This window comes from Arabidopsis lyrata (assembly GCF_000004255.2).
Source record: "Arabidopsis lyrata subsp. lyrata unplaced genomic scaffold ARALYscaffold_2, whole genome shotgun sequence".
NCBI classification, from domain to species: Eukaryota; Viridiplantae; Streptophyta; class Magnoliopsida; order Brassicales; family Brassicaceae; genus Arabidopsis; species Arabidopsis lyrata.
The window spans coordinates 17,758,748-17,776,395 of record NW_003302554.1 but is presented as its reverse complement, the minus strand read 5'-3'; the positions used below and the strand labels follow the sequence as shown (position 1 = coordinate 17,776,395).

The 17,648-nt window shown below is 33.7% G+C and overlaps 4 protein-coding genes and 1 long non-coding RNA gene across 7 annotated transcripts; 1 reads left to right on the top strand and 4 right to left on the bottom strand.

The window, feature by feature from the left end:
• Positions 1–1,365: 1,365 nt before the first annotated feature.
• Positions 1,366–3,273, bottom strand: LOC9323762 (oxysterol-binding protein-related protein 1C). The gene is given in 3 exon segments (XM_002887652.2): positions 1,366–1,699; positions 1,701–2,062; positions 2,487–3,273. Coding segments are annotated over 3 exon segments (804 nt in total). The 5' UTR covers positions 2,892–3,273; the 3' UTR covers positions 1,366–1,662.
• A 90-nt stretch (positions 3,274–3,363) lies between these two features.
• Positions 3,364–7,045, bottom strand: LOC9323761 (3-phosphoinositide-dependent protein kinase B). The gene is made up of 6 exons (XM_002887651.2): positions 6,672–7,045; positions 5,919–6,314; positions 4,830–5,722; positions 4,512–4,712; positions 4,182–4,343; positions 3,364–4,064 (listed from the first exon to the last, which is right to left on the bottom strand). Exons 1-6 carry the CDS (start codon positions 6,826–6,828, stop codon positions 3,513–3,515), a joined length of 2,361 nt encoding a protein of 786 aa, XP_002887697.1. The 5' UTR covers positions 6,829–7,045; the 3' UTR covers positions 3,364–3,512.
• Positions 7,046–7,304: 259 nt separating this feature from the next.
• Positions 7,305–12,490, top strand: LOC110230827. 3 transcript variants are annotated; one of them, XR_002333976.1, is made up of 6 exons: positions 7,309–7,539; positions 7,624–7,705; positions 7,913–7,980; positions 8,058–8,222; positions 8,400–8,549; positions 12,163–12,490. It is a non-coding gene; the product is annotated as an uncharacterized LOC110230827 (long non-coding RNA). The 3 variants fall into 3 exon arrangements; XR_002333977.1 differs by having other exon boundaries at positions 7,305–7,539; positions 8,047–8,549; XR_002333975.1 differs by having other exon boundaries at positions 7,307–7,539; positions 8,058–8,549.
• A 168-nt stretch (positions 12,491–12,658) lies between these two features.
• Positions 12,659–14,095, bottom strand: LOC9323760 (ubiquitin-fold modifier 1). Its single transcript, XM_002887650.2, has 4 exons — positions 13,853–14,095; positions 13,665–13,762; positions 13,296–13,328; positions 12,659–12,891 (listed from the first exon to the last, which is right to left on the bottom strand). The coding sequence occupies exons 1-4, from the start codon at positions 13,921–13,923 to the stop codon at positions 12,809–12,811; spliced, it is 285 nt and encodes a 94-aa protein (XP_002887696.1). The 5' UTR covers positions 13,924–14,095; the 3' UTR covers positions 12,659–12,808.
• A 44-nt stretch (positions 14,096–14,139) lies between these two features.
• On the bottom strand, positions 14,140–15,988 carry LOC9325220 (thaumatin-like protein). The gene is made up of 3 exons (XM_021034931.1): positions 15,348–15,988; positions 14,570–15,233; positions 14,140–14,381 (listed from the first exon to the last, which is right to left on the bottom strand). The coding sequence occupies exons 1-3, from the start codon at positions 15,406–15,408 to the stop codon at positions 14,258–14,260; spliced, it is 849 nt and encodes a 282-aa protein (XP_020890590.1). The 5' UTR covers positions 15,409–15,988; the 3' UTR covers positions 14,140–14,257.
• Positions 15,989–17,648: the final 1,660 nt, after the last annotated feature.

The window sequence follows — 17,648 nt, the reverse complement described above, 5'->3', positions numbered from 1 at the left end:
TAACTTTTTTAAAAGTCACTTGATTAATAAACAAGCGTGAATGGTAACACAAGAAGCGTTACGACCAGGGGCGGACCCACGTTATAGGAGAGGGGTGCAACTGCACCGGGTAAAATATAAATAGTTTTGATTTTACATAGAAAATATTGATTTAAAGTGGTCCAGTGGTTAAGACTGCACTCCTAAACTATGAGGTGGAGGGTTCGATTCCACTCTGAAGCATTTTTTGCACCGGGTAAAGTTTGTGGCTGGGTCCGCCACTGGTTACGACCGCTCCGTCCAAAAACCACTCTTGAACCGCCACTCCATTTACACCCTCTGGTTAAAACTGGAAATATATTTGTGTAACCAAGAGTTGTGACTGTAGTGTACTTTTGACATTGCAACCTGGTTATTGTCCAATGACAATCCTGAAGAAACTATTAACTTTTGGTCACGACACCACAATATGAATCGTGAAATACAAATATTTATGGGGGTTGGTGACGTATGCAACTAGCTAACAAAAGCATGGTCATAGAGAAGAGGAGCTCACAGATATTGATGTAACAATATTTCCTTTGTTCTGGTGAAGAATCAAAAGCCCATTCCTCAATAAGCCTTACACCAACGTCTTATCAGTCCAGGTTTTACCAAACCCATCCTTCTTACTATTGATTAATTCAAAGCTGACACCGAAAACAAAAGTTAGATTTAAATTATTATCCATTTAATTCATAATCTAAGACAATTTATTTTGATTTTGTAGGTTAACGTGCGGGATATATCTTTTGATTCGATGTCAAGACCGCGCGCGGCAAATCTTGTGGTTATATTTACGTGCGAGTAATTTAAAACTATTAAGTAATTGTTTTGTTTTCTTGTAGTATCTATTTTGTTCTAGGTCTTTAAATTCTGTATTTAATAGTAACGAATAGTACGTATTTATCCGAGTTATATTAAATTGGAGAGATCAAGTTGAAGTTTGCAATACATACGTATTTTAAAAGAAATGATTATATATACACTTTATTGGACATTTGGACTTACGTATTAATGGGTTTCAAAACTACGAATACGTCTCTTTGTCGTGTAAACTTGAAAGGGAATGCCCATGCTCTTCTTAGTTTTGGTCTTTTCTTTCGTATTTTTCTGCTTCATTAATTTTTCGATTTACAAATAAGTTTATTTTTATATTGAAATAAAGAATATAAAACTGAAAAGTAATGCTTTATTATCAGATTTAACAGTCATACGTCTTCATCGTTGGCAGAAATGAACCCAATTGATTTTGAGTTTAGATTATATTATTATTATCTCTTTTTTTTTTTTTTTTTTTTTTCTGCTTTTTAACTAGTTACCAACTTAGAAAATTAGGGTCCGCTAAGTACTGAAGTACACTAGATGATTCGAGGATTTTCATATATTTTTATTCAAAGTCGTGATTTCATTTCATGTCCATAACGTAGCGTTTTCATGCATTAGATTAATTTGTTGGCGGTGCCTATAATTAACAACTACGTTATACTATTGCGTATATAATATATCTATTGAAAACGTTTTAAAACTTCGTAGCATATACAATGACTTCATCATTATATTAAACCACGAAGATAATAATATAAATGGGCCGACACCTTTCAAATAAATTATACCATAGGCTTTCACTAAATAGCCCATAGATCACATATGGGAAAAACTTTGGTTAGTGGGTCTTAAGTGACTTATTAACGTCGTTGAGAGAATCTACGAGATGATATTGGTACTGTTTGAGCAACATAACCTCATCATGCAATTGAACGAAATTGTTCTTCATTATGTCTTCGCAATCTTTGATGGTTGTCTCATTAACCTCTTCTTTCATTAATCTCTGTCTTAGCTTATCGGTCGAGACTGAGACATTAGTCGTCGATGCCATTAGTTCTTCGTTTGACATTCTTGGAAACGTGTCTTTAACAGCTTTCAGAGCTTCGATCCAAGCGATACGATCCTCGCTCGTTGCTGCGCGTAAATGCAGACTCTTCGTGCCAGTGAATACTGTAAATCTCTTCCCGTCTGATATGCTTTGTCCAATCGATGAGACCTATTATAAAACGCCAACAAGTCTGAAAATTACATATGTAATCTGGGTTTGTATTTGATCAATTGAAAATGTTACATTTACATTTAAATTATTTTGAAAATAATGGAGCACTTATGCAACAAGGGGTGTGGCTGATAATTTTAAAATCTCTGGGGTCACATAAAATAATTTTAAAATCTCTGGGGTCACATAAAATATTAATTACTGATGAACTGACAAATGTCACAAATCATATGCACTTGGTTGTTTTAGATCAAATTAAAACGTTTTGGGGGTACATTTGAATACAGAGTGTGTATTTAAATAAACCGAAACGTTTAGGTGAAGTTACCCAAAAGTAGGGGTTTATCTTATAGTTTCAAAATGTATGGGTTGTATTTGAAACGTATGTAAAATACTGGGGTGTTCTGAAATAAATCGAAACCTTGAGGTGAATTTGGCCGAGAGGTTTCCCGGGGCTATGAACTTCACCGCGTTTGCTATGTCGGCAAATAAACCGTAAAGATTCGCCGCCGATCAATTTAGATCTCCGGTCCATTTCAACGGAGAGAGATATTTTATCGGGACCATGGATTCTATAATACGAGAAAACACCGTCCTGGAGAACGAACCACCGTCGTTTCCATCCTTGGCCGTAGTTTACCCATTTGTAGAGGATTCCGGCGACGCCGTTCCCAGACGGTGGTCGATCTTCGTTTGTACGAGGACCAGCGGAGTGACTATATCGGAGATCGTGGTTGTGATTGGTACGTGTCGAATGAGGGAGGTTTAACGAAGCAGATCGAGTCGTGGTTAGGTTAGATTTCGCGGCGAGTGGAGATGAAGACATTGTTTGAGAACGATTGGAGAAATTAGGTTTAAGGAATATAACCGGTGGTTGAAAGGAGAAGGTGAGAAATAAAGGGGAAATTAATTTGGAAAGTGCGAGGGTTACGTGGGACGCAAGATTGCTTGAGGTGCTCTATTTGTGGGACAAAAAAAAAACGATTAGAAAATTTGCTCATGGTGAGAACTTGCTTTCTAGGATTTCAAAACTAGTTTGGTGTGAAATTGTGTAATTGACACACTACAAAATTGTTAGAAAATAAAGGAGGAACTGAATTATGTGAATTTGGCTAATGAAAACATATCAGCGACGTCGTTTCAAAGAATTCGATGAAACGACGACGTTTTAAATCCGTGAAACGACTTCCGTTAAGAGTGTCGAAGAAACGATGTCGTCTAGAGAATGATGTAAAACGGCGTCATTGTTGCGTGATGTGTATTACTATTTAAAGTTTCATCTGCTAAAACATGAAAAAAGACGAGCACCCAAAATGATACATTCCAAAACAAGAAATCAAACAGGACATTATAAGCAAACGTCTTCTTTCCAATCTAACAATTAACATACCAATTTACAAGATTCAAAAGCCGTAAAATCAGATCAGTACTGCTTACTTTCAAGACCTCATAACCGATCCTTGAGTTGAATACAAAGTTCTGAAACCCGAAAGAGAAGTTGCTGATTTTGATCTCTTGAATCTAAGTGATCATTTCTTGGAAGAGGAGCAGGATTTGTAAGCAGTTGTTCAAGCTGAGAGATCATGGAATTGGCTTTATCGTCATCACTAACACAAGATTCAGCTATGAGACTGAGAAGTTTAATGATTTTGACTTGAGGCTCGGGTGGGATGGGCGGCGCAAGGAAAGGATGTTGGAGAAGCTCAGGGATTCTCCATCTTTGGTTACGGTCCCAAGCTAGACATTTCTTCATTAGGTCGATAAGCCATGGGTTTGAGAGTTGATTGTAAGTAATCTCGTGGTTTGGATCGGTTATGACTTTGAACTTTGCCCAGAAGGTCTTATAATCTGCAAAAGGTGTTCTTCCATATACCATTTGGTATAGTATGCAACCAAGTGACCAAATATCTGATGGTCTTCCACATTTTATAGTGTTTCCATTCTCGTCGCTTTCGTTACACATGAATGCTTCTGGTGACATGTAACTTAAAGTCCCCACCTGCCACGATACATACATACCTCCATTAATACCAGCAGCTTGTAAACTAAATACAAAACAACTCTTCGTTTTCAAGAGGAGGATGATGACAAAAACAGAAACATGGGAGGGCATTACCTGTGAATCTCGTTGAATATTCGTAGTATCGCTATTGATGGCCTTAGCGATTCCAAAATCAATAAGTTTTAGAAAGCCTCGAACAAGAAGGAAATTTGCAGGTTTCAAATCAGAGTGCACAATGCGCTCCTCATGTATGGTGTTCACAGCTTGAAGTATTTGCTGCAATTGTTTTTCAATTCATACAAGAATCAGAGATTTTTGAGCAAAAAGGCTCTTCAGTGAATAAATAATATTTGCTAAAAGAACAAACTGAAAGAACTCCAATGCAAAAGAAAAGATATAGTTCAGTATCATCACAAAAATAACTTGATGGGGTTGTGTAAGAACCTGCCAGTAGAACCGAAGCCAATTTTCATCAATTGTCCGGTCAGATCCTTCAATTTCCCTCCATTTTTGGGATAACATGTGTGCCAGATCGATTTCTCCATATTCTAGTACCATATATATAAATCCATCGTCCTTAACTCTTCCATCTTTGTTACTCATTGTGCCATTCAAAACCTCCTGGAGTAAAGTCTTATCCGTGACCTAATTGCAATAGAAAAATACTGTTATGGCTGAGATGGAAATTGTCAACCATGCACTTTAAAACTAATAGGGAATATAAGTGTCCCATGGATCAGAACACGAACTTAAAGGAAGTACCTCATAGTCTATTAGCTGAATGATGTTGGTTTTCCCTTTCAGCTTCTTTAGATATCCAATTTCCTGGCAAAATCCATATGCTGTAGCATAGTCACGACCCTTGAGCTTGATCTTTTTTAGCGCATATATGGTACAATCTGAAGAAATAACCTTGTGGACTTCACTGCTTCCTCCACTTCCTATCTTGCCAAGCCTCTGATAAAGCTTCCCATTGACTTTAAAGAACAAGTCTGGATCATAATTTCTTTTACGAGGCGCTGATGGCCCTTTGCTACTTGCAACCTTTTCCTGCTTATCTGATTTCTGTGGCTGTGAGCTAACACTGGTAAGCAACTCATCAGGTAGACGAGCATTCGCTTGTCCGTCACCCCCATGACTGGAAGATCCCACTGGAGCTTCAAGTTCTGTGGTGCACTGTTGCTGCTTGGACTTATCTCTCTCTTTGACTCTTACTTCTGGATCATTAGTTGAGGCTGGTATCGCTGATGGAGGGGCATCCTTATTGGTATGTAGTATGTTGCTGTCCTTGGAAGAAGGATAACAAGAAGGCAAGTTCCCTTGACTTTGAACAGCATGGGGATTTGCACTCGAATCAGCCTCTGCATAAGAACGAGAAACGTGGGTAGTGGCATTTAGCATAGGACCTGAAGACGAATGGATTAGCGTAGTTGTGGCACATGATGACCCCACAGCAGAACACTGAGTTTTAGGTTGGTTCAAGAAGTTGCGAAATTCACCCAGCTGACCGTGGTTCTTTGCCAATGAAGATGAAACCTTGTATTCAGATTTCAAACTGATCTCAGAATCAACAGATTGGAGATTCTGACGTTTTGATCCGATACAAGCACCAAGATGTGATGCTTCAGCCTGATTTGTTGCATCCCATTCCATATCTGCCAGGACAAGTGAGTTCAAAGTAAGATTAATAGCTCAACAAACCAACTGTAACCATGCCTGTGTAAATTGAAGTGAGCCGAGGAGAAAATACATGACAGTGGTCAAAAAGTATCGAGTAAAGTATCCCCCTGGTTCAGCTTTTGGACAATTTTCCAGTATTGCAAAAGCAAAGCAAACTAATTCAGGCATTACCTTGAGATGTGAGGGTGCTACCAATGAGAGATTGGAACTTTCTCTGGTCATTTTCATTCTGAGATCCAATATCAAGATTGCTTCCTAGACTAGCAACAGCAGATTTTCCAAAATCCAACTGTCTGTCTGATGGGTTGAAATTCTGACCAAACATATTATTAACAGTTCCTGAAACTGAAGGTGGCGTAATAGACGCATTCTCAATAGATTCTCCAGCAACAGAAGTGGCTAAATTGCTTGTATCCTGTGTCAAAGTATTAGCAGCAAGACTCTGACTGAGCGTAACAACATCCTGAGATCTCTGCCCTTCAGCTGTAACCAAACGTGTATTTCTTGAAGCTTGTCGTTGTGGAGCAACACTCCGTCGAGGCCCGATAGTGGTCGTCTGCATTTTACCTGGAAAAAAAAAACAGAGCTATAAGAGATCCATTGCAACTCACTCTCAAGTGAAGAGTTTAACATACCAAAAAAACAGCTAAAATTTAAGAACAAATAGCGTCTTCACAATTGTGAGTTCGTATTAATAATCAAAAGGTTTAACAAGCTTATCATATTACCCACATCACAAACTCAGTAAACCATTATAAAAAGCGTAGACGGAACTTAACTTTCCCAAAAAACCCTAAATCGTCAAAAGAGATGAGACTATGAGAGAAATGCTAAAAACCCAAAGAAACCCTAAATTAGTCAAATTAAACTTCCCAGAATTAGAGATTTCGACCCAGAAAGAGAGAAGAGAGTGGGAGAGAGTACTGAGTGGGCGATGGCGTTTGAAAGCGGCTTGCAAGTGCCGTAGAAGTTCCGGCGAGGAGGAGGAAGAAGACGAAGTGGTTTCCAGGTTTAAGATGGGACGAACCAGACTCTTCGGAGGTTTATCCGGTTGAACCGGAAGGTTAGCCTCCCTGTCCATGGCTAAATCTCAACTGCATCTCCGACTTGCTACACCGTAGATTTTCCGAAACGAGAAACCACAGAGATGCAGTAGCAGAATTCAAAATTCTCAATTTCTGGGTACAGCTCCAATTCTCGCCATCGCCGTCGAAGTAGATATCTCTAGACACAGAATTGGTTTGAAATTTTTGGAGGAAAGGAGCAAAAAAAAACCCAGAAAAGGTTTGAGATTCGAACTCCTTATTGCCGCTTCTCCTTCTCTCTTAAAAATTCAATCCGAATTGATTAGATTTAAGGTCCATTGGGCCTTCTTCGCCTATTAAGCGGTGAAATGGTTGGGCTAATAATGGGCCTAATAATGCTCTTTCCTCGGCCTGGTTTAGTTTGTTTTCTTTCAACAATAAGGAAAATAAATCAGTAATACTAACGAACGCAACGGCTAATTGTCAAATCAATAATGAGAAGACAGTCGAACGTTGTTGTTATAGCCGTTAGTGAAGATTTTATAGCCGTTGGTGAGATTGCTATAAATACTCCCTTAAACCCTATCAATTTCATTAACAACAACAACTCATCTCTTCCTTCTCTTTTTAAATTTCAATTATTCTTCTGTTCAGAGAGAATGAGAGTGAGAGAGAGAGACATCATCCTCACCATGTCGTCCACGTTTCTCCCGTTCTTCCTTCACTACGATAAGTCACGACCATGCTTTGCTCGAACCATCAATCAGGTAATTAAGCACCGTTGAATTAGCAAAACTCTGATCTTTTTTAAGTTTCAGCTAATGATGAATTTGCTTTGGTCTCTTTTGCAGTTATTTTTCCCGGAGCACTGGAGATTCGGTTTCAGAAAACGGCGATCCTACTCTGAATCACAAAACGAACTCTGTATGACATGTATGTTCCCATCCCTTTTGTCTTGTTATAGTCTTCATGTTTCCGTTAGTGATTCTCAGTTTCTTCTACGTTTTAGATTTGCGATTTCAGTTTTTTTTTTTCTTTTTTTTTTTGTTTAAAATTTACCCACTTTCTTTAATTAACGTATGCACAAAAGGTATGTGAAATTTATGTTATTAACATGTGCAGTTTGATTTTTGATTATAGGAGAATTTTGATAATCAATACGGCGAAGAGACTTGCGACTTACGAGGATTATACTGATATAAATCCAGGTAATGCAAACTCTCCGTTTTCTTGGGAAGTCATTCATTTGCAATCGTGGAGTTAAAGTCGTGTAGGTTTTGTGTAGGTGCATATTTTCTCGAGATAATAACAACCATTAGTTTGCTTTGCTTTTGCAATACTGGAAAATTGTCCAAAAGCTGAACCAGGGGGATATTATGGCATGGTTACGGTTGACCACTGTCATGTATTTTCTCCTCGGCTCAATTCAATTTACACTGGCATGGTTACGGTTGGTTTTCTGAGCTAATATTCTTACACTATCTCGGCATGTGACATACTTGAATTTGTTTTGGGTATCAATAATGAATGACTTTACATTTTTAAGAAAAGGAAATTTCCTTTTTGTGCTGATGAATTTCCTTTTTTTTCTTTGTGGTTTTGAAAAAACACAACTTTTTTTATGAAGATCTGGATTCACCGCCGGAAAGGTCAGAATCTGCGGGAGATGACTTTCCAACACAACGAGGCTTTTCAGATTTTCCAACTACGACACAATTACACGGTGGGCTTGGAAATGGGCATTTTTGTATGGGGCTTTGCTATCAAATCCAAAAAAGTACTTTTTATTCATTCTTATTTTTTTATCTTTTCTTTTAAAATTATTTTAAATAAAATTATAAAACTAAAAACTAATTAATTTTAAAAAATAAATAATAATTTTCACTAAAATTTAAAACAAATTTAACATTTAACCTTAACTACCCATGTGAATTTTATTATTACTTTTAAAAATTAGTTGAAATGTTAAATTTTAAAAACGTCAAAAACTAACCGCGTCTAGGCATCATGTCCTTAGTTGGTCCGTAAGCTTTTTGGTGTTCGAAGTTCGGCATGTTTTGACTTGATATAGATTTAACACTTTAAACTCATTTTGAAAAATTAATAATGATTTTCACTAAAAATTTAAACAAATTTAACACTTAAACTTTAAACAAAATAATATTTTTATTCAAAACAATGTAAATTATTTAGAAAAATTTAAAAACCATGTAAATCACTTTAAAAAAATTATTTAAGTGTGAAATTTTAAAACCGTCGAAAACTAACCGCGTCAACGCATGTTTGACATGATATATAGGTTTAACACTTAAACTCATCTTGAAAAATTAATAATGATTTTCACTAAAAATTTAAACAAATTTAACACTTAAACTCATCTTGAAAAATTAATAATGATTTTCACTAAAAATTTAAACAAATTTAACACTTAAACAATGTAAATATTATTTAGCCAAAATAATATTTTTAACTAAAACAATGTAAATTATTTAGAAAAATTTAAAAACCATGTAAAAATTTTTAAACGGTCGAAAACTCACTGCGTCTAGGGCATGTTTTGACATTATATAGATTTAATACTTTAACTCATTTTGAAAAATTAATAATGACTTTCAGTAAAAATTTAAGCAAATTTAACACTTGAACTTTATAACCAAAACAATGTAAATTATTTTAAAAAAATTTAAAACCATGTAAATCATTTAAATTTTTTATTTAAGTGTTAAATTTTAAACCATCGAAAAATAACCGCGTCTAGGCATGTTTTGACGTGATATAGATTTAACACTTAAACTCATTTTGAAAAATTAATAATGATTTTCACTAAAAATTTAAAGAAATTTAACACTTAAACTTTAGGGAGACTCACAAAAATGCCCCTTTTTGAATATCCCTTTTCAAAAATACCCCCTTTGGCTGTCCATTTTTAAAAATAAATACCCATTTTTATGTATAAAATGACTAAATTACCCTTCTTTTAATAAAAGATATCAAAAATATATAAAGAAATATAACAAAATTAGGTCCACAAAATACAAAATATTTTTTGGCGGGAAAAGTGATCTCGTAATTTTTTCCGCCAAAACACTTGTAAAAACTTGTAAAACCTTTAAAATACTTTGTAAAATTTTCCCGTAAAATTTTTACCGTAAGGATCATTAACACTTAAACTTTTTACCAAAATAATATTTTTAACCAAAACCATGTAAATTATTAAAAAATTTTAAAAACTATGTAAATCACTTAAAAAAATTATTTAAGTGTTAAATTTTAAAAACGTCGAAAACTAACCGAGACTCACAAAAATGCCCCTTTTCAATACCCCTTTTCAAAAATACCCCCTTTGGCTGTCCATTTTTAAATATAAATACCCATTTTTATGTATAAAATGACTAAATTACCCTTCTTTTAATAAAAGATATCACAAATATATAAGGAAATATAACAAAATTAGGTCCACAAAATACAAAATATTTTTTGGCGGGAAAAGTGATCTCGTAATTTTTTCCGCCAAAACACTTGTAAAAACTTGTAAAACCTTTAAAATACCTTGTAAAATTTTCCCGTAAAATTTTTACCGTAAGGATCATTAACACTTAAACTTTTTACCAAAATAATATTTTTAACCAAAACCATGTAAATTATTAAAAAATTTTAAAAACTATGTAAATCACTTAAAAAAATTATTTAAGTGTTAAATTTTAAAAACGTCGAAAACTAACCGCGTCTAAGCATGTTTTGACGTGATATAGATTTAACACTTAAACTCATTTTGAAAAATTAATAATTTTACTAAAAATTTAAACAAAATAATATTTTTAACCAAAACCATGTAAATTATTTAAAAAAATTTTAAAACCATGTAAATCACTTAAAAAATTATTTTAAGTGTTAAATTTTAAAAACGTCGAAAACTAACCGCGTCTAAGCATGTTTTGACGTGAAATAGATTTAACACTTAAACTCATTTTGAAAAATTAATAATAAATTTTACTAAAAATTTAAACAAAATAATATTTTTAACCAAAACCATGTAAATTATTTAAAAAATTTTTAAAACCATGTAAATCACTTAAAAATTTTATTTAAGTGTTAAATTTTAAAAACGTCAAAAAATAACCGCGCCTAGGCATCATGTTCTTAGTTCGTCCGTAAGTTTTGGTGTTCGAAGTTCGGAATGTTTTGATGTGATATAGATTTAACACTTAAATTTTTAAAAATTATTAATGATTTTCGCTAATTTAACACTTAAACTTTAACCAAAATAATGTTTTTAAACAAAACTATGTGAATTTCACTATTACTTTTAAAAATTAGTTTAAGTATAAAATTTTTAAAACGTCGAAAACTAACCACGTCCAGACATCCTGTCTTTAGTTGGTTCGTAAGCTTTGGTGTTCAAAGTTCGGCATTTTTCACGCGATATAGATTTAACACTTAAACTAATTTTTAAAAATTAATAATGATTTTCACTAAAATTTAAAACAAATTTATCACTTAAACTTTAACCAAAATAATGTCTTTAACCAAAAAGTCCAAAACCATCTGAATTTTAGGTGTCAAAAACTAAAACTATTACTTTTAAACTTTTACTTTTAAAGATTAGTTTAGGTGTCAAATTTTAAAAACTAACCGCGCCTAGGCATTCTCTCCTTAGTTGGTACGTAAGCGTTCGAACTTCGGCATGTTTTCACGTATATAGATTTAACACTGAAACTCATTTTAAAAAATTTATGATGATTTAACTAAAATTTAACACTTAAACAATAGAAAAATTGTGTTTTTAACCAAAACCATGTGAATTTCATTATTACTTTTAAAAATTAGTTTAAGTGTTAAATTTTAAAAACGTCGAAAACTAACCGCGCCTACATGTTTTCACGTAATACAGTTTTAACACTTAAATCAATTTTTAAAGGATTTTTTAAACAATAATTATTTTTACTAAAATTCTTCTAGTTTCACTAAATTTTAAAATAAACCACGTAAAAGAAATTTAACAAATAAACTAATTTTTTAGAAAATTACTTTTTATAACTAAAACGAATTAACAATAATGTTAATTTCATTGAAAATTTTAAATAAATAAAATGTTTTAGATTTTCAAATTAGTTTAAGTCTTAGATTTTAAACACATTGAAAACTACCCGAACTTAGGCATCCTGTCTTTTTTTTGATCCGTAAGATGTTATAAGTTTCACATGTTTTCACATAATATATATATATTTAACATTTAAACTAAATTTTAAAGGTTTTTAACCAATTTCACTAAAAATTTTAAATCAATACAATGTTTTACTTTTTCAAATTAAAGTAGTATAAGTGTTAGATTTTAACCACGTTGAAAAATACCCGAACTTAGGCATCCTGTCCTCCACACTTTCTTACAGATTTGTTAAGTTCCTTGTTAAGCTCCCACATTCACTACCTTGATTAGAACTTAGAAAAAGCTCTGTGCAGTTCTTGCTAAATCAGATCGGAAGCTTGGAGAAGGAAAGAGACCATTCAAGGTATAAGAATGGGTACACTTTGTAGTATTATGGTCTAAAACACTTCTTTTTTTTTGTCAAATTATTAAAAGAATAATACATACACCTAATTTCTCCAAAAAAAAAAAAAAACACAGAAAGAGATGAGATTGTTTGAAGCATAAAAACAGGTATTTGGCATCCAACCACGAACATAAAATTAAAAAGAGTTCGCCGAGGGCTTCTCATTATGTGGATACGAAAGGCTTCTTCATAGGAATTTCACTCCTACGTGATATTGATATTCACTAGCAATGAAAGATAGCGGCAGACTGCCTTTCTCTTCTATTCTATGGAACATGTACAGACTGACTGAGATATGCTCTTGTTAGTGCACATACGTTATACCAGACACATATATAACATGACCAAATCCAATTCATTTAATCCGTAAAAGGATGTGAACAACACATATTTATTCAAAGAAGTTGTACATTTAAGCATTTCAATATGTTATTTTATTTTTTTGAAGGTATGGGAACTGAGTATTACTCATTGCTTACAACATTTATGGATCCATCACAAACGCAGCTCCAACTCTATCACGCGGGATCAGTCTGAGTTCAGATCCGTGCTTCAGAAAAACGTTTCCTGGCATCATTCATAACACCACATACATTAACATTCGAGAAAATAGATGGGAAAAAAAAAACATATTGAGCATGATTTATACATAGTTGAGATTTAAGTTCTTTTGAAATGTGAACAGCTGAAATATTACAGCGAAACCGGACTATGTATAAATAGTCTAAAGGATGTTATCCATCCGGCTTTCCTATGGACACTGAAGTCACTTAGAGACTAAGATTAATTTAGCTTACAAGTTAATGGAGATGAGTTAAACAAATAGAAAAAACCACACGACTTTAAGGACAACACAAGTGATCATCTAAGATTATAAAGACATTGATATCAAACCATGCAAAAGAGAAATAAAAGATAGAATTGAGTAAAAGCAATAAACCAAGTCAAATGTTTAGCATTACGAAAGTTACCTGCACTCTGTTGAGGATTGATCCCAATCCCATCTGCACACATGAATACAGATGCATCACATCAGAACTCTTGAGAATTGATGTAGATGGATTAAATCATCCGAAACTACTCAATATATGAGCACTAAAGTCTATTCAAAACAAATCCCTTCTAGGATCTTCCAGCACTAGAAAAGCTTAAAACTTTTAAACTTTGTAGCCACGGAAAATGCCGAGAGAAAAGAGTTACATGCATATATGATTCATGTCTAAAAGAAACACAATTCGAATTCGAAAAACTCAGAATCCCTATAGCAATAATGCTTGATGATGCGATATAAGGCGAAGAAGAATCGATCTCAAAATGAATGTCAACAATGGTTTAATTACCATTAGTGATGATGGCGCTGGTTTGTGGAGGAACCTTGAACTCTTCTGCTGCGAATTTCAGAACCGCCGTGAACGGAGCTCCTTCTGGGACGCTGAAACTGATCGGAGAAAAAAAACAACCAAGAGATCAATCACAGGTGAATCAAACGCGTAAATCGAAAACAAGAAAAGAGTCTGGATTCGCGTACACTTTGAAAGGAAGCTTAGGATCCGAAGTCAGAGTGACTTTGAAGGAGACTTTCCCTCCACCAGTGGCCATTTTTCCCGACGACGGAGGAGATCAGATTAGCACGGCGGAATTGGCGTTTCAATGACGCAGACACCAAGAAAGAGGGTTACGAATCGTGTCTGAAACCAGAGAAAATACCAACATTAAAGTTGTATTTCACTTCAGGCCCATTTTCGGCCCATTTGTAATTTTACGCTTTTTTTAAATAATATTAACCATTTTTCTTAGAATGTAACTTCATATTTCTTTTTACACCCAAATCAACCTTTACATTGACTTTGAAACTAAAATTATTTACACATGAGATATTTTCCTCAAGAGTAAAAGAAAAAAAAACTTGTTTATCTAAAAAAGAGTGACGAAATTAGCTAAACACAACAAGAGACAACATCAACGCAAGCCACAATCTCCCAATCATCTTCTTAAACCCAGCAGAACCATCGCTGCATACTAACTTGTTATCATGGTACGTGCACACCGGCTTCTTCCTATACACATTAAAAAAAAAAAAAAACTTAATTAGTTCTTTAATTTTTCATATGAAATTAAGTGTCCTGACATGTAAATGTCATTTTCACATTTTTTATATAAAAAAATCATGTTCTAGTAGAAACTTGATTATGAATGAAACTTGATTAGAATCATGACATGTAGTTAAAAACGTTAAAAGACAAACCTGGAGGAACAGAAAGAGATGACGTAATCAGAGGCAGTGCAAGTCATAATACTGGTCGGATCATCATAAGCATAACTATAAGCAGTAGGACAAGCTTGCTTGAAGATCTTTGAGTAATAAGTTGGTTGACACACCACTGGATTCCCATAAACTCCTCTGCAACAATACTCATCTCTATCAAACACATCACACGCACTCCTACACGATATCACTTTCCCGTTTGATTTCACGGCGAGCTCCTGTGGACAATGTGGCCTCAAATCAGCTACGCAACCGGCGACGCTGCAGTTTCCTATTCCGTTCATCGGAGTCACCGACATCGGGAGATTGAATCCGTCGACGAGGCTCACGTCGTAGAAATCCAGTTTGGCTAATGTGAATTCAGCTAGTGAAGCTGGTGGTTTTCCGGAGGCTGAACATTTTAGAGTTGACCCGCATGAACCGGTTTCGCAGGTTCCGGTTCCGGTTGAGTCGAATTTGCAACCGGTTCGTCCCCATATTCGGCCTGACCAGCCTACTGGTGCGTTGAATACGATGGATTGGCCCGGTTTTAGCTCGAATCCTCCACCGTTGAAGTTTTCTCCGGGAGTTATCGCCGGCCAGATCTTTTGATCACATGAGTTAATGATCGTGAATACTCGAGCTGATTCTGACCATTTTGTTCCTGTGGAATATAATAAATAATTCACACGAGTTCTAATCGGTATCCAAACCCTAATTAAAAAAATATCTACCCAAATGAGACGTTTAATTACGGTATAATGTTTGAATTATTTACCTGATAACATCGTGAGAAAGAGTAACAAGATCCTTGGTGACAAACCGAAACGAATTGGCATCTTCACTAGAAAAGATTTAAGATCAAGGTAATCTAATTTTCTGGTCTGACTATGGGTCGGTTTACAAAAATTATTGAAGTGAAATTGCCTTTTTTAAGGAAGGAAGAAAGAATAACTTGCGTGGAGAGTCTATAGGTCCAATTATAATAATCGGTTTTAGTATACTGTATGTGTGTTTTCAAATAATAAAGGTTCCTTGTTTTGGAATTTGGGAAAGAGTTAGTGTTATTCCTTTCCTGATGCGTCATGCAAGTATTCTTTGGGATGTTGTTAAGGTAATCAAAGTCCAAATGGTTAGGATATACTTTATATGTTTAGATATTATTTATTTATCTATATATATAGTTAAGTAAATAATAAAAATCTATTTATTTGTATAAGGAATAGGATCTATATGTATGTGACTTTTTATCTGCCTATTTGTTTTCTATTATTGTTTTTGCAAATTTGGATAATCATCTTGATCTTCGATTATTTTAGCCTTCATGTCATCTACGGATATAGTAGGCCTAATTAACGAATCATATAGCCCATTCAGTTCGAACTCAAATGGCTCACTTTTCGGCCCATTATTATATTCTGCTTTTTGACTTTACACCATTAATTTATAGTAAATAGTCATAAATTCAAAAAAAATTAAGAAAATAGCTATGAGCTACAGTACTTAACCTGTTGGATGTCGGAAAGCACGTGTAATTACACACAGATCCTTTATAACATGTTTTTTTCTCGAATTACATATGATAGAATAATATATCTCTTTTTATCATATTATTTTCTGGTTTTACACGTTATTTATAAAGAACACATGATATTTTTTGAAAAAACACTCTATTCAGTTTAATATTTTTCTCTATCATGTTATTTTATAGTAATACACGTTTTTTATTATGATCACATGTAATTTTTTTTTTTTAAAAAATCTTATTTTCAAGTAATTCACGGTTTTTAAAAGATCACATGTTATTTCTTTGAAAAAACACTCTATTCAGTTTAATATCTTTCGCTATCATGTTATTTTGTAGTCATACACGTTTTTTATTATGATCACATGTAATTTCTTTAAAAACGATTCTTATTTTCTAGTAATTCACGGTTTTTATTAAGATCACATGCTATTTATTTATAAAAAGATTATATTCAAGTTTAATTTTTCCGTAACAATGTTTTTTAAAAAAAAACACTACGTGACAATGTTTTTTCTTAAAAATTCACTACGTTTTTTTAAATAGCATGTATTTTAGTTACATATAACATGTGAAATTTAGATCTTACGTGCTATTTTGAAAAATATCACGAAACAATGTCGCCTACTGTAGATCTCAAAACAAACGGATGATGGTTTTGTTATTTCACCTCTTCAGACAATGTGAGTCCATGCTGTTTTCCGACATAATTTTCTCTCTCTGCTAGTTTCTTAATTTATGTGTCAAATTTGGCTAGTTAGTAATATTACCCTTAATAAATTTGTAGTCATGATATTTTTTTTTCGTAAGCAGATTTTCTAACGAAGATAAATTGATGAAATTCAAAACAAAACTTCTCATTCTTTGTCGTTATGGGAATCATTTATATCTACCATCCAGTAGAATCGAATTCCTGATTTCAAGATATCAAATTATTTAACTACAATGACTTGCAATTATTTCCAATATTATTATCAATGACATCTTAATCTCTGCTCTATTTAGGGACGACAATATTTATATCTTTTAGAGATATCTCAATAGCCTATATAAGTAAAGGACATATCACAACAATAAATAAAAAAATAATAATAATTGAATATGCATATTTTAATGCAAATTGGTGATCAGTTTTCTTTCCGCTGCCATCCATTTTGGCCTGGTTAAAAAGCTATAAAGATCTAAAATGATGATACCTTCTCATTAATAATTCGATCCATTGTAAAAGTATGGGGCTAAAAAGGAGAAATTTTAAAAGAAAATATGGGAAATTAGTGAGTTAAATAAAGCTTAGACAGCTAGACACGTGTGGTAGTTATGTTTACCACTAATCCCACCTGATTAGCAATCATTCTTTCCATTGGATCCATCTCCAAACCTCGATTACCTCACAAATCACTATTTCATCCTGTCTTTTAACTAAAATTTTCTACTTCTAAATCGAGCGTCTGGATATTTGTATTGTGTGGTGCCATATGGTAGACAAGGGCATAGATATATGTATTTTCAAGTTCCAATTAACAGCTATCTAATATAATCGGACAAAACATAAAA